Here is a 16,138-nt window from a genome sequence, read left to right as displayed (position 1 = left end):
CACATGGCAACACTGTGAGATGAAACCATGTGTGGCTTTGATGGCATATGGCAGCTTCAGATCGGCAGAAGTGTAACCAGGTTGATACAGTAGGTTGCTGTTGATACTGGGACACAGCAGGTGCATGAACATGCACCCTGTGCCACCAGGTGGAGTCACAGCAGGCCACAAACACCAGTTTTCATGCTGCCAGGTGGCTTTGCCAGGACATGGCAGGTGCATGAACTTCAAGTCTGCACAGCCACGTGATGCCATAGGACATAGCAAATGTGTGAAGAGGCGTGCCCACTCCACTACAGGGCAGTACTGGGACTAGACACACAAATGCAAACAGGTGTGCCTATGCCACCAAGGTGTTGCGTTGTGACCCCACAGGCTTTCAAACAGGCGGATCAGTGCACTGAGACACAGCAGGTGCATAAACAGGCATATCCTGCTGCCATGTAGTGGCTCTGGGAAGTGGCAGGCATGTGTGTACAAGCATTTCTACCCTGTCAGATGGTTGTGAAGAGAGATGGCAGGCATGTGAATGGGTTCGCCAGGGATGCCCGAGGTTGATGATGACGGGACACTCCAGCTTTCAAACAGTCGAGCCAGTGCCACCATGTGGTAGCGCTGTGAAATGGCAGGTGTGGTCACGGGCCAGCGATGGAACATGACGTGGATATGACCAGGCCTGTCCATGGCGCCACTTGTCAGTGCTGTACGCACAGCAGGTGTGCAAACAGGTGTTACTGTACCACCATGTGGAGGTACTGGGAAACATGAGGCATGCAAACAGGTGTGCCCCAGCCTCTATGTGGCACTATTGGTACGTGGCAGGAATGTGAACAGGTGTGCAAACTCCTGTCACACAGTGATGCCGGCACACAATAGTTGCAAAAGTGCTTGTCTGTGTTGCCACTGGGACACACATTTGCACAAACAAGCACTCCTGTACCTCCATGTGCACGTCAGTGACGTGTGGTGTCAGGCATATGAACAGGGTGTGCCCAGACAGCCACCTGGCAACACTAGGACACAGCATGGGTGCGATCAAGTGTGCCCATGCTGCCTGAGGACAGCGCTGTAACACTACAGGCTTTAAAACAGGCGAGACAGGACCACCAAGTGTGGCACTGGGAGATGTGTGAACAGGGGTGGCTGTGCTACTACACTGTGGCACTGTGGCTCAGCAGGTGCATGACTAGGCATGCCCATGCCACCATGTGACAGTGTGGGGAAATGGCAGGTGGCTCCTTAGGCGAGTTGTGCCACCACATGTCAGTTCTGGGACAGAGCAAGTACAAAGAACAGGCTTGCTGTCCTGCTATGTGCATGGCAGGCGCTCGAACCCACATTGGTGGTGGCATTAGGACCTGGCAGGCACATGAACACACATGTTCATGCTGCCACTTGGTGGCACTGGGAACAGCAGGTGTATGTACATGCATGCCCCTCGGAGTTGTGGCAACACTGATGGCCCACCACGTAGCAGTGACGGAAAACGGAAGCTATGCAAAACTGCATACCTGTGCTGCCCTGTGGCGGTGCTGGACACAACAGGAGTGCCGTGCTGGTACATGGTGGCCCTAGGACATAGCACGTGCTGGGGCAAGCTTGCCCACACCACTGCGTTGTGGCACTGGTACACAGTGGGCATGCAAACAGACATGCCCAAGCAGCCACATGGTAGTGCGGGGACATGGCACAGATGTGCCACCAGAGGGCAGTGCTAGGACACCCTAGGTTTTCAAACAGGTGAGTCAGGACAACCACATGGCAGCATTGGGAGAGGGCATGGGTGTGAGGTGTGGCTGTGCCGCCATGTGATGGTGTCAGAGTGGGTAGGCATGACCAGGCCAGCCACTAACACCTCATTTCAGCTCTGGAACACAGCAGGTGTGCAAAGAGATGTGTTGCACTCCCAAGTGGCAGTGCTGGGGACATGGGAACCATGCATATGCACGCACAGTCTGCCATTTGGTGGCTCTAGGACAGGGGGCGTGTGCAAACAGGTGTGCTCAGGCCACCACATGGGGCCACTGGGACGTGGCAAGTGCATGAACAGGAGAGCCTTGCTGCCACGTGGTGGTGCCAGGTCATGTCAGGTATGGGAACAGACTTAGCTGAATTGTCACATTGTGGGCCTGGGACAGGGCAGACATGTGAACAGGTGTGCCCATTCCAGCGCTCGGCTGTGCTAGAACCCAGAAGACATGCAAACATTCACGAGTCTGCCATGATGTGGAAGGACTGCAACACCACAGGCATGTGAAATTGCGTGCCTGTGCCACTGTGTGAGAGCACCTGGACACAGGGCAGGTGTGAACAAGTGTCCCTGTGTGAGAGCACCTGGACACAGGGCAGGTGTGAGCAAGTGTACCCTGCGCTGCCAGGGCCAGTACTAGTACATGACAGGCACAAACCCATGCAGCCAGGTGATAGTGCTGAGACATGGCAGGCGTGTAAACAGGTGTGCCCACACTACCACATGGCAGCCTTGGGAAAGGACAGATTGACAAAAAGTAGTGCCATGCTGCCACATGGTGGTGCTTGGACATCACAGCTGTAGGAACAGGCTTGCCAGTGCTGCCATACGTGAGTGCTGGTACATGGCAGGGTCGTGAACAGGTGTGCCTGCACCAATGCATGGTGGCATTGGTACATGGCAGGTGTGCAAACAGGGCCCCCCATACCAGCAGGTGACCGCACTGGTACACAGAATGCATATGAACAGATGACCTGCTGCTCTCACAATCAACCCTGGGACATGGTAGGCACGTGAACAGTCGTGCCCAAGCTACTAGGTGGCGGTGCTGGGACACAGAGTGCCTAAAAACAGGCGTGCCCATGCTGCCATGTGTGGGGCTCAGAAATAGCAGGTGTGTGTGTGTGTGTGTGTGTGTGTGTGTGTGTGTGTACAGCAATGCCATTCCAGCAAAAGGTGGCATTGGGACACGGCATGCTTGTGCACAGAGGTGCACATGCCCTCATGTAGTGATGCTGGCACATGGTAGGGTAGCCTTTAACACATACGCCCACGCTGACATGTTGTGTTGCCAGGAGTACACATGATGTACACATGATGCCAGAGGATGGCACTAAGATTGGCCTTTTAAATAGGTGAGCCAGCACGGCACTGGAAGATAGAACAGTTTTAAACAGGTGTGGCTGTGTGGCTACATTGTGACTCCATACTCAGAAGACATATGAATAGGCCCACTCACAATGCCACATGTTGGTGCTGGGACACAGAAAGTGTGTGAACAGGCTTGTCCTGGGACATGTCAGGTAAGGAAACAAGGGTTGCCCATGTCACCACGTGGAACAGGGAAATGGCAGGTGTGTGAGCAGGCCTGCGGGTGATGCCATGTGCTAGGTGATGATGCCATGTGCTAGCACTGGACCACAACAGGCATATAAACAGGCACGTGCCCATGCCGTGCCACAGTGATATTAGGACCCAGCAGGTGCATGAACAGGAGTGCCACGCTGCTCCATGGTGGCACTGGGACATCACAGACGTGTGAACAGCCTTGCCTGTCTACAACATGTAGGCACTGAGATGTGGCAGGCACATGAATAGCTGAGCATGTGCCATCTTGTGGCAGTACTGTGATATGTCAGGCACAAGAATGAGCATGTCCACATCACCATGTAGTGATGCTGGGACACGGGGGTACATCAACAGGTGCCTGCCTTCTTACATGGCGGGACTGGGACACATAATGGGTGTGAAGAGGCATGCCCATGTCAGCAAGGGGGTAGTGTGGGAACACTGCAGGCTTTCAGACTGGTGAGGCAGCATTAACATGTACTGGCACTGGAAGAGGGCAAGGGTGAAATAGTTGTGACCAAGCCACATGGCCACACCAGACTCGGCAGACCCGTGATCAGGCCTGATGGTGATACTACATTTTAGTGCTGGGGCACAGCGGGTGCTTTTAGGTTTGGATTGTTCTTGATTTTCAAAGACCATGAGGTACGGTATCCAGTTATTTGTCTGAGATCCATCTGGCCTTTTCTCTCCCCTCCCCACCGCCTCTTTCTTATTTTAGTTTTAGTTTTATGAGACAGGGTTTCTCGTGTAGCCTTGGCTGTCCTAGATCTCACTCTGTAGATCAGGCTGGCCTTGAACTCAGAGCTCCACCTGTCTTTGCCTCCTGAGTGCTGGCATTAAAGGCATGTGCCACCACTGCCCAGCCTGTCTGACTTTTACAACGCACACACCCATGACTATGAATTTTTCTTTTAGAACTGCCTTTGCTGAATTTCAAAAGTTATGATAAGTTGGGATATCATTTTTATTTGTTTCTAAGAAGTTTTAAATTTATGTCCTGATTTCTTCAATGACCCACTCATCAAAGTTGTATTAGTTGATCTCCAAGTATCTGTGTAGTTTCTATGGTTTCTTTTGATGTTGATTTCTATGGCCTGATGAGACACAAGAAATTTCCTAAGTACTTTTCTATTTGCTAAGACTAGTTTTATGACATAGGATGTGATCCATTTTAGAGAAAGTTTCATGGGCTCCCAAGAAGAATGTGCATTCCACAGCAGTTGGACTCAGTAAATGTCTGTTAGATCCATGTATTCTATAGTAATTTACTCTGAAGTTTCCTTATTGATTGTCCAGTCCTGGAGATCTATCTATTAATGTGAATATGGTACTGAGGTCACCAAATAGTATTGTGTCAGGAGATAGTTGTTATTTTATGTTCATTAATGTGTGTTCTATGAAACTGAGAACCCCATAATTCAGTGTATGAATTGCAATGTAATGTAATATGATATGGTGTAATATAATATATTCACAGTTGTTATAATATTCTTGATGGAATATATATATATATATATATATCACATTTTCATTATCCATTCATCAGGTGACATACATCTATGCTGGTTTCATTTCCTTGCAATTGTTAATAGAGCAGCAGTGTACCTGGATATGTAAGTATATCTGTGGTAAAATATAAAGTTCTTTGGGTATATGCTCAGGAAGGCTGGACGTTTTACTTTTAGTTTTCCTGAGAAACCTCCACATTGATTTTCATAGTGGGTGCACCAATGTGCATTCTCAACATCATCATATAAAAGTTCTTCTCTCTCTTCATCTTCACCAGCATTGGTTTACTTGGTGGCCATTCTGAGTGGTCTAAGATGGAATCGCAAAGTAGTTTTCGTTTACATTTCCTGGATGCCTAAAGATTTTGAATACTTTAAAAAATACTTATTGTCACTGTTGATTCCCTTAGGTTTTAGCTGGGATTTTCAGTTTCTGTTTAATTTGGGGGGGTAATATGTTCTGGGTATGAATAGTTTATATATATGACAAAATTTTTCTCCTGTTCTGAATCCCTCACTTGATTAACTATTCTCTTTGCTGTCCTGAAGCTTTTTAATGTCATGAGGTCCCATTTGTTGGCTGCTGACCTTTTTGCTTAAGCAGATGGAGTCCTATTCAGAAACTCATTACTTACATATATATCTTGAAGTGTTTTCTCTACTTTTTTTCCTCTAGAACTTTCAGATTTTCAGGTCTCTTATTAAGGTCTTTGAGCCATTTGGAGGTAATTTTGTGGAAGGTGAGAGATAAGAATTTTGATTCATTCTTCTACATGTAGATACCTTTTCACAGCATTATTTAAAATTCTATCTTTTCTCTAATAAATATTTTTTATCATTTTTTTGTCCAAAACAGAAATAGCTATAACTTATGTGTAGATCTTCTATTTTATTCCATTGATTTATGTGTTTATATCTGTGCCAATATGATGCTGTTTTTGTTACTATGAATCTATAGTAAACTTGGAATCAGGTGTATTGATACCCTCAGTATTATTCTTTTTGCTCAGGACTGCTTTGTTATTCAGGGTGTTTTTAATTACCCATCATTTCTCCATAAAACACTGTCTATATTAGTGGTGAAGTGTGTTTCTTGGAGATGGCAAACAGATATATCCTGTTTTCAAATCCAATCTGCTGGCCTATGTCTTTTGATTTGGCGAATTAAGATCTTTAATTCAGAGTTACTATTGAAATGTGTTAGTGAATTCCTTTCATTTTATTGATTTTTATAGTGTTTGGTGTATTCCTAGTCCTTATTTGCTTAACATTTTAACATTTTTCCCCTCTTCAGCCTCTTTAATTATTCTTCTTAATCTGAAGAATTCCTCCCAGTGTCCACTGAAGAGAAAATTTAATGATTATAAAAATGTCTTAGTTTCCTTTTGTCATGGGATGTTTTTCTTTCTCCATCAACTATAACACACAGTTTTGCTGGGTTTGTCAGTTTGAGTATGTAGCTGTGGTCTTTCAGAGCTTCATAAATACCATTCTATGCCCTTTTGACTTTCAATGTTTCAGAATAAGAGAAATCAGCTCTTATTCTGATGGGCCTGGAATCATATGTGAGTTGGTTTTTCTCATAGCTTTCAGTATGCTTTCACTGTTCTGTACACTTTGTGTTTTAACTATATGATGTGTGAAGTGTCTTTTCTGCTCCTATTTGGTATTCTATATGTCTCTTATATTTTGATGGACCTCTATTTAGATTTGGGAAACCTTCTATGATTATTATTGAAAATATTTTCAATGCCTTTGGTATGAAGGTCTCCTTCTTGGGTCATAATTAATAATTTGGTTTTTTTCCATGGTGTCCTAGAAATAGTGCATGTTTCATTTATAGGGCTTTTATTATTGTCCTTGACTGAATATGCCAACGATTCTAATCTGCCTTTGAACTCTGGTCCCTGTCCTCCCTATGATTCATTTTATTTATGAGTCCTTGTAGTTTGAATGATTTAATTTTTTATTTCAAGCATCATTTTAGTTTGACTTTTCTTCAGTATTTATCTTTACTGAATTCCATTTTCAGTTCTGTATTTGCTTCCTTATTTCATTTATTTGTTTGTGTGTTTGTGTTTTCTCCTAATTCATTCAGGAGTTTATTGATGTCCTCTGTAATTTCTTTGAACATATTCATCATTATTCTTTTGAATTCTTTGGGATTTCATGTAATCATTCTCCTTGGGGGGCATTACACTGGGATTGTTAGGCATCAGGTGATGTATGTTGTCTCAAAAACTATTAAGGAATAAACTCAACCAAGGGGGTGAAATACTTGAATAAGGAAAAACTTTAAGACAGCAAAAGAATTGATATCCAATTGCAGAAGAATGAAATTAGATCCATATCTATCATCATGTACAAAACTGTATCAAAGGCCTTAATTTGAAATTGCATGTGCTAGAACTGCTAAAAAAAAAAAAAAAAAAAACCATGGAAAACTCCCTAGGATATGGGTATTGGCAGCGAATTTCTAAGTCAAACCCCACTAGCACACAAAATAATTCAAATTAGCAAATGTGATAATATTAAATGTAAAAGCTTCTGCATAACAAAAGAAAGTATCAACAAAATAAATAGGCAGTGCTCATAAATGGAGAATTTATGAGCAGAATTTTTTTTTTCTGGTTATACTTCAGACAAGGGCCCATTATAAAGAATATCCAAAGGATTACAAAAAATTAAACACTCAAAATACTATTATTATAAACACTCAAACTGTTAGTCAACAAATGGGCTTCTTTAGCCTACAGCTAAAATATCTTCCACGTTTCTCCCAAAAATCAGTTCCAAAAGCAGAAGAACCATAGGGTCAGGTTTATTCCATTAGTGGCCTCACTTCTGGTACCAAACTTCTGTATTAGTTTCTTTTCCTATTTCTGTGGTAAAAGTACCCTGACAAGAGAAACGTAAGGGGAGGGGCTGGAGCAATGGCTCGGTGTTTCAGAGCACTGGTTGCTCTTCCAGAGGACCTGGGTTCGATTACCAACACCCACAAGGCAGCTCACAACTGTCTGTAACTCCTGTTCCAGGGGATCCAACTCCTGAATACAGAAACACATGCAGGCAAAACATCAATGTACATAAAAATAAATTATAAAAAAAAGAAACTTAAGGGGAAAACATTTATTTTGGCTCTCAGCTCAAGGATATGCCCATCATGGTAGAAAAGTACTAGCAGTAGGAGTTCGAGGTGTCTTGTCACATTATACCAACAGTCAGGAGGCAGAAAGTGACGAGTGGTGATCAGCTAGCTTTCTCTTGGGTATGTGGTCTAGGACACTAATCTGAGAAATAGAGCTATCTACATTTAGGGTGGGTCTTCCCACTTTAATTAAACCAATGAGATAATCCCAAACACATATACCCAGAAGTGTATCTCTAGGATCAAGTGTAGCAGGAGTCTTAACAGTTCTTATTAATAAAATCAAACCTGAGGCCAGTTATTGGGGTGAACACTGGAAGATCAGAGAGACAGAACAAGCCACAGCTACCTCACCTTGCAAGTTCCTCAGCTGATCTTATTTCCTCAGATTGGAAGCCTTTGAGTCCTCATCTGAATGGGTCTCAGCTGAACTATTGCTCAAAAGCCTAAAAGCTTAACCAGCCAAATGCTTAACCAGCCAAATGCTTCTAGTTTCTGGTCTTCACGCCTTATATACCTTTCTGCTTTCTACTATCACTCCCTGGGATTAAAGGCTTGTTTTCTGGGTTTAAAGGCATGACTCATCATACCTGGCTGTTTCCAATGTGGCCTTGAACTCACAGAGATCCAGAGGGATTTCTACCTCTGAAATGCTAGGATTAAAGGTGTGAGTGCCACCATTTTCTAGCCTTTGTATCTAGTGTCTGTTCTGTCTCTGATCCCAGATAAGTTTATTAGGGTGCACAATATTTTGGGGAACACAATACCACCATATTTCCCCCTTTTCTGTCTAAAATTTAAAAAATGCTTATAAGTAATACAAGAAAAATTACATCCAGTAAGTATATACAATATACACAGTCAAGATTACATTAACAATGTCTAGTCCATTAACATTTGACAGATTCAGACAAAACTCCATTATATACACACATATATATATAAACAAAGTCCAGTCCAGTAACATTTGATAAACTCAGACAAAAAATTTTCATTACTTATCTTATTTAAAACAAGTAGTTCCTTTTTAAAAGTATTTTTTCTTTTCATAATAGATTCAGTAATCTACCTTTTGTCATTTTTATATCTTCTTCTTTTTCTTTTCAGTGTAGATTCAGTGATCTACCCATTTATCCTATTATTTCTTTATCTTTTTTCTCAGAGTAGATTCGATGATCTATCTCATATCTATATTCTCTTTTTCTTTTTGCTTTCTAGGGGTGAAGATATCTTTAGGGAATCTTGAAAAAAAATTTGGGTTAATTGTCAAGTCATGTATCATTTGTGCATTCCCTGCATAATGAGAAAGTGCAGGGCTTGTTTCAAGTCCTTGTTCAAGTAGTCTATCAGGCTGGATCATCTCAGCTAGCCATCTCAAAATTGTCCTGAGCAGTTTGTAGTCGAAAGAGAATCTTTCCGTGGTGTTAATCAGCTTAATGGCTTTACCACAGTCCTTGTGGAATCATCATTGTGGAGTCCTGTCATCTTTTTGAAGATTTCAAAGTCACTGTTAGGTGTGGTCATGGTTCACTGCAGACTTTTTTTGTGTGTGTGTGCCTCCTCTGTGGTTTGGAGCAATCACAGTCTGATAAATGTCTGTCTCTCAGAACCATGAACGTTCTTCCCTAGAAGGGAAAATCTTCACAGCAATTTCTCCCCACCATTTGTCTTGCCAAACTTTTCCAAACTGACCTTTGCCGATGCTTTCTTGTAACATGATGGTCCTGGCAATTCTTCTCTGAGCAAGCAGCAGTAAACCCTTTGTCCCAGGTAGCAGTATCACCGCAGTCACCAACACGATGAGAAGAAGCTGGCAACTCAGAGCAGCAGCCACTGCCTCCATAGTTTCACTGCCACTGTTTGTGGCCAGGTCCCGGGCCGAAACTTCTCCTTAGCAAGCCTCCTAGGCTGGCCTCAAACTCGTGATCCTCCTGCCTCCACCTCCTTCAGCAAATCCTACCGGTGTGTGCTACCACAACCGGCAATGTGTAGCTTAGGTCTGAGCTGGGGCCCACAAGGCCACAGGCAAGCAGCTTTTTCATGAATTCATGCCACGAAAGTTGGGCACCAGATGTAGCAGGAATCTTAAAAGTTCTTATTAATAAAATCAAACCTGAGGCCAGTTATTGGAGTGAACACTGGAAGATCAGAGAGACAGAACAAGCCACAGCTACCTCACCTTGCCAGTTCCTCAGCTGATCTTGTTTCCTCAGACTGGAAGCCTTTGAATCCTCATCTGAATAGGTCTCTGCTGAACTGTTGCTCAAAAGCCTAAAAGCTTAACCAGCCAAATGCTTAACCAGCCAAATGCTTCTAGTTTCTGGTCTTCACGCCTTATATACCTTTCTGCTTTCTACTATCACTCCCTGGGATTAAAGGCTTGTTTTCTGGGTTTAAAGGCATGACTCATCATACCTGGCTGTTTCCAATGTGGCCTTGAACTCACAGAGATCCAGAGGGATTTCTACCTCTGAAATGCTAGGATTAAAGGTGTGAGTGCCACCATTTTCTAGCCTTTGTATCTAGTGTCTGTTCTGTCTCTGATCCCAGATAAGTTTATTAGGGTGTACAATATATTGGGGAACACAATACCACCACAATCAAGTTCTAGATTCTATTGACAATCATTATAAAACATCACAGATTCCATCAGAATGGCCACCATAAAAAAATAATCAATTCTGGGGAGAATGTGGTGGGAAGAAGGATCTTTACTCTCTGTTCATGGGAATGTAACCTAGTGTAGCCACTGTGAAAGTCAGTGTGGTGGCTGGTGGAGGTCCACAAAGGTTTCCTAGTGAGATTTGAGCTTGCTGTACCCAGCAGGCTGCATTAGAGGATTGCTTGATCATGTGCATGGTTACTAGGTGTAGCCAGAGTTTTCCTGCCTTGCCCACAGTCAGGACAAATCTCTGTCACCCACCAGTCCCACAGTGCTCAGACCCAACCAAGTAAACACAGAGACTTATATTGTTTACAAACTGTATGGCCGTGGCAGGCTTCTTGCTAACTGTTCTTATAGCTTAAATTAATCCCATTGACATAAATCTATACCTTGCCACATGGCTCATAGCTACTCGCATCTTGACATACTGCTTGTCATGGCTGTGGCTGGCAGTGTCTCCTCCCATTTTCCTGTTCTCTCAATTCTCCTCTCTGTTAGTCCCGCCTATACTTCCTGCCTGGCCACTGGCCAATTGGTGTTTTATTTATTGACCAATCAGAGCAATTTGACATACAGACCATCCCACAGCAACTGGTGATTGGGAGGGTCTACACCAATCACCATTGAGCTAGGGGGCGGTCTTTGCTCCACCCATTGGAATTCCTATAAAAAGCCGAGGTCTTTGCTCCACTGGTTGGCATTCCTATAAACAGCCCTTTAGAAGAGACAGAAGAGGCCAGGCCTTCCCGAGGCTATCTTGTGTTTCTGTTTGTTTCTCTCCCCTCTATCCTTCTACGTCTGTATTTCTAAATCTTGTATCCCTCTCTCATCAAGAGTTCCTGTTATAAAAAAGTGGGAGCTGGAGTCGCGCAGTAGTGTCTGGCGGAGCTAGTTGGAAAGCGGTGTTGTGTTCCTTGGACTTTGTTGCCGGGACCGCAGCCATCACCATGTGGGTCCCAAGCACACTCATGAAGCAGCCGCCCATTCAGTCTACGGCTGGGGCCGTCCCAGTTCGCAATGAGAAAGGTGAGATTTCAATGGAAAAAGTGAAGGTAAAACGTTATGTATCTGGAAAGAGACCAGATTATGCCCCCATGGAGTCCTCAGATGAAGAGGATGAAGAATTTCAGTTCATTAAGAAAGCTAAGGAACAAGAAGCAGAACCTGAGCAGCAGGAAGAGGATTCATCCAGTGACCCCCGACTTCGGCGTTTACAGAACCGCATTAGTGAAGATGTGGAAGAGAGATTGGCTCGACACCGCAAAGTAGTGGAACCTGAAGTGGTAGGAGAAAGTGACTCAGAAGTAGAAGGAGATGCTGGGCACATGGAACGGGAAGGTAGCAGCGAAGAAGAGGAGGAAGAAATCGATGATGGGGAAATAGAGCGGCGCCGTGGCATGATGCGTCAGCGAGCACAGGAGAGGAAAAATGAGGAGCTGGAAGTCGTGGAAGTGGAAGATGAAGGACTCTCTGGGGAGGAGTCGGAGTCAGAGTCTGAGTCTGAGGAGTACACGGACAGTGAAGAGGAGATGGAGCCTCGACTTAAGCCTGTCTTCGTTCGAAAGAAGGACCGGGTGACAGTTCAAGAGCGAGAAGCGGAGGCACTGAAACAGAAGGAGCTGGAGCGGGAAGCAAAGCGCATGGCTGAGGAGCAGCGCAAGTACACGCTGAAGATTGTAGAAGAAGAGACCAAGAAAGAGCTGGAGGAAAACAAGCGGTCTCTCGCCGCACTGGACGCACTCAATACTGATGACGAAAATGAGGAGGAGGAGTACGAGGCATGGAAAGTCCGAGAGCTCAAAAGAATCAAGAGGGACAGAGAAGAACGAGAAGCGCTTCGAAAGGAGAAAGCAGAAATTGAACGCATGCGAAACCTGACTGAGGAAGAAAGGCGGGCTGAACTTCAGGCAAATGGCAAAGTCATTACCAACAAAGCTGTTAAGGGAAAATACAAGTTTTTACAGAGGTATTATCACCGGGGTGCCTTCTTCATGGATGAGGATGAAGAGCTCTACAAGAGAGATTTTAGTGCACCTACTCTTGAGGATCATTTCAACAAAACCATTCTTCCAAAAGTCATGCAGGTCAAGAATTTTGGACGGTCTGGTCGTACCAAGTACACCCACCTTGTGGATCAAGATACCACTTCCTTTGACTCTGCATGGGACCAAGAGAGTGCCCAGAACACAAAGTTCTTTAAACAAAAGGCAGCTGGGGTACGTGATGTATTTGAGCGGCCATCTGCTAAGAAGAGAAAAACCACCTAGGCTTCAACTGCTTATTCCAACTGTGGGACACAAGGGGAGCCGGTCCTCAATTTTCATTAACCATCATTTACATAGTTTTTGTATAGAGCCTTCTGGACTTACTGCCATAACTTGTGTTTGAAGGTGCTTTGTAAGAGGTTTGGACTCATACTGAGAAACCTGCAGAAAAGCACTAACCAGGTAGATTAGAGGCTTCCCACTTAAAACTATTTCTGAGAAATCTTAGGTTTCTCTACCATGGCTTCCCATATTGACTTGGGACTGTTCTGAGCTTATTTTTCCAGCACCTTAGCCTGGATCAGATGTATGGGCATGTGAGTGGATGGTGCAATACTTCTTTCTTAGGGTTAGAAGTAGGATATCAAGAAATCTAAGCTCAATCCAACCTGTTTTTTTTTGCATTTGGGGTGTTGAATCTACTTTTCTAAGTAAACATACTTTTTGAAAAAAAAAAAAGTGGGAGCTGGTCTCCCACAGTGGCTTATCACAAAAACCAAAAAGAGAATGCCTATCTATCCAGCTACAAATCTCCTGGGAATATACCCAAAGGATTATCCATCTTACTGCAGGAATACTTGCACAGCCATGTTTATTATTGCCCTTTCTCAACAGCAAAGAAATTGTAATTTCCAAGATGGCCATCAACAGAGGAATGGATAATACATAATGGAATTTTATTCAAATGTAGAAAAATGAAATTATGAACATTTTAGGAAAATGGGTGGAATGGAAAATGCTGTGGGATGTTCTGTATGTCAAATGTGTTGCTCTGATTGGTTAATAAATAAAACACTGATTGGCCAGTAGCCAGGCAGGAGGAAGCCTGAGCCATTAGGCCAAACAGTTTAAATAATATAAGCGTCTGTGTGTTTGTTTTATAAGTGGGCTGTCGGACTGCTGGGGCTTGGTGGACCTGGAGAGAAAACTCTCCTGCTACAGGAAAACATATTGAACAAGGCATTTCTGCTCAGAGACAAATACTGTACACTATATCTCATGTGCAGATTCTAGGCTCTAAGTGTTAATATTGTGTATCCAGGTAGGAATAAATATGGGTAAATCCTAAGAAACTTGAAAGGGCCCATGAGACTGAAAAGAAAGCCTTTAAGGGAAGGAAGTCAGGAAGACAATTGAACAAAATAGAAGAAGAATAGTAGGATAAAGAGTATGTGGGAAATCTGGGGACAAGGAGACAAGGAAAGAGAAAGTTGGGGTGGGGGATCAGCCCCAAATCAAATACATATAAAACTCTCATAATTCACTTTATAAACTAATTAAAAAACAAAAAACTAATATTTAAAACAACAATACAATTTTTTTCAGCTTGTAGGAACTTTATTTTCCTTCCACCTTTTTTCCCTTTGCTCAGGTGTCTGCAGAGGAGCTTAGGACCACTCAATGGTGGCTCCAACCCACTGAGTGGCCTGAGCTGTGGGAGCTGCTGATCAGTCCTCAGTGGCTGCCTAGGCACTTCAGTCTTCAGTAGGGAACTGCTGGATGGGTACAGAGGGCACCTGTACATCTTCGGACCAGTCTGCCACCTCTGGCTGAGCAGCAGTGAACTCAGGAGCTGGTGCAGTCCATTCGCCCTGGAATTCCTCCTTGGTCACAGCCTTCTCAGCAGCAGTCTGTTCCTCCTTCTCAATCTCCTCTGGGTCTCTGTAGAAGTAAAGATCAGGCATAACTCCCCATGGGTGCTCACGGGAGATAGTGCCAGGCATGCGGAGTACTTCCCAGGCCAGCATCCACCACATCAGACCCACTGAGGGAGCTCCCTTATTGTCGCGTGGGATGGCAATGTCCACGTAGCGCAGAGGAGAGTCTGTATTACACAGCGCAATTGTGGGCAGGTTGACATGAGACGCCTCTGTGAGGGGCTGGTGGTCAGCTCTGGGATCAGTCACCACTAGAAGCCGCGGCTCCCTGAAGGCTGCTTGGATCTGGTTAGTGAAGGTCCCAGGGATGAAGGGTCAGCAATCGGAGTGGCTCCAGTGGCGGCAGCAAACTTCAGCACAGCTCACTGCCCGGTGTTCCTGGAGGAGGTGACGCTGACATCAGCAGGGTTCTCAATGGCAACAATGGCACGGGCTGCAAGCGACAGCTTCTCCCAGGTCCTCTTCAGGTTTATGATGTAGATACCATCACTTTTCCGCCCCATCTGAAAGTCAAGGTTGGTGCCACCTAAGTGGGTTCCTGCAGCAAGGAATTTGAGGATATCCTCCTCCTTCATCTGCAGGACATCAAGGGCTCCGGACATTGTGTAAGTTTCCCTTTAAGTTACGACGGGAATCAAGAACAACAACATATGGACCCGTCCCAGAGTAGCGCGGAAAAGCAACAATACAATTTTTAAAGTCCAACTTTGCTGTAGTATTCGGCTCACCAAATGTTAGCTAATGGTAGCGTAATGCCTTCTGTGGGAGGTGAACAAAGAAACGTATCAAACCAGGACCCATACTTTCCCATGCTATAACACTCTTGAAAATTCATAGTTTTCATTATTGGCCATATTATAACCTCTATTGGTAAAAAAAAAATATATATATATAGGAATTGAGGATGGAATTTAAGGCGGGGGGAGGGGGGGAAGCCAGCACTTACTCTTCAGATCTCTGTGCAGACTTGTGTGAGAAACAAGCCTGGCTCTGTTTTGTAATCAGGGGGTGTTTTGAAGCTCTAGTTCAGTAAGGTTTCTGTCAACTGTAAACCTTAAATTTTGTTTCTCAGAACTGGGGTACGCCCCACCACTGTGACCACGGCATGTTCTATAACAAATGTTTCAGGAAGATTTTCTGAATGTGCGGTCTCTCTTCTGTAATCACGCTTGCTCACAAAATCCCCCCACTCTATAATTTTGTCCTGTAAAAGTGGATTGTGAAATTGTCTCAGGGCTGTTCTCCTGCACCCTGTCTTGGGTGAGACAGCTGGCCAGCTCTCTGGTGTGCACAATAAAGCTTGCTTTGATTTGGCCATAATTTGTGGTCGGTGGTCTTTATCCCCGTTTGGTATGATTAACACGTGTACATGGGTTACCTGAAGGATGTAATTCAACTCTACAGTCACAAGCTGACCATTCTTTCAGAACTCTGTAGAAGTTGTACCAAAAAGATGTTGATTAGTTTTTGTCTAGAGGGACCTGATTTTTCACGCCTCTTAGAGGGCCAAGAAACTATTAAAAATGTCTTCCTGATTCAGAGAATAACACAGATGTACTCTCCCCATTTTAGG

General features: G+C 44.2%; 1 protein-coding gene and 1 pseudogene across 1 annotated transcript; one reads left to right on the top strand and one right to left on the bottom strand.

Annotated features, from left to right (window-relative positions):
- The first annotated feature begins 11,581 nt into the window (after positions 1-11,581).
- On the top strand, positions 11,582-13,020 carry LOC131895881 (microfibrillar-associated protein 1-like). Its single transcript, XM_059246437.1, has one exon. The coding sequence runs from the start codon at positions 11,591-11,593 to the stop codon at positions 12,908-12,910; it is 1,320 nt and encodes a 439-aa protein (XP_059102420.1). The 5' UTR covers positions 11,582-11,590; the 3' UTR covers positions 12,911-13,020.
- Positions 13,021-14,295: 1,275 nt separating this feature from the next.
- Positions 14,296-15,207, bottom strand: LOC131895864 (small ribosomal subunit protein uS2-like; annotated as a pseudogene).
- Positions 15,208-16,138: the final 931 nt, after the last annotated feature.

The sequence above is a fragment of the Peromyscus eremicus genome, chromosome 19 (genome assembly GCF_949786415.1).
Source record: "Peromyscus eremicus chromosome 19, PerEre_H2_v1, whole genome shotgun sequence".
NCBI classification, from domain to species: Eukaryota; Metazoa; Chordata; class Mammalia; order Rodentia; family Cricetidae; genus Peromyscus; species Peromyscus eremicus.
The sequence above is the reverse complement of the archived record's forward strand: the minus strand, read 5'-3'. Positions and strand labels throughout refer to the sequence as shown.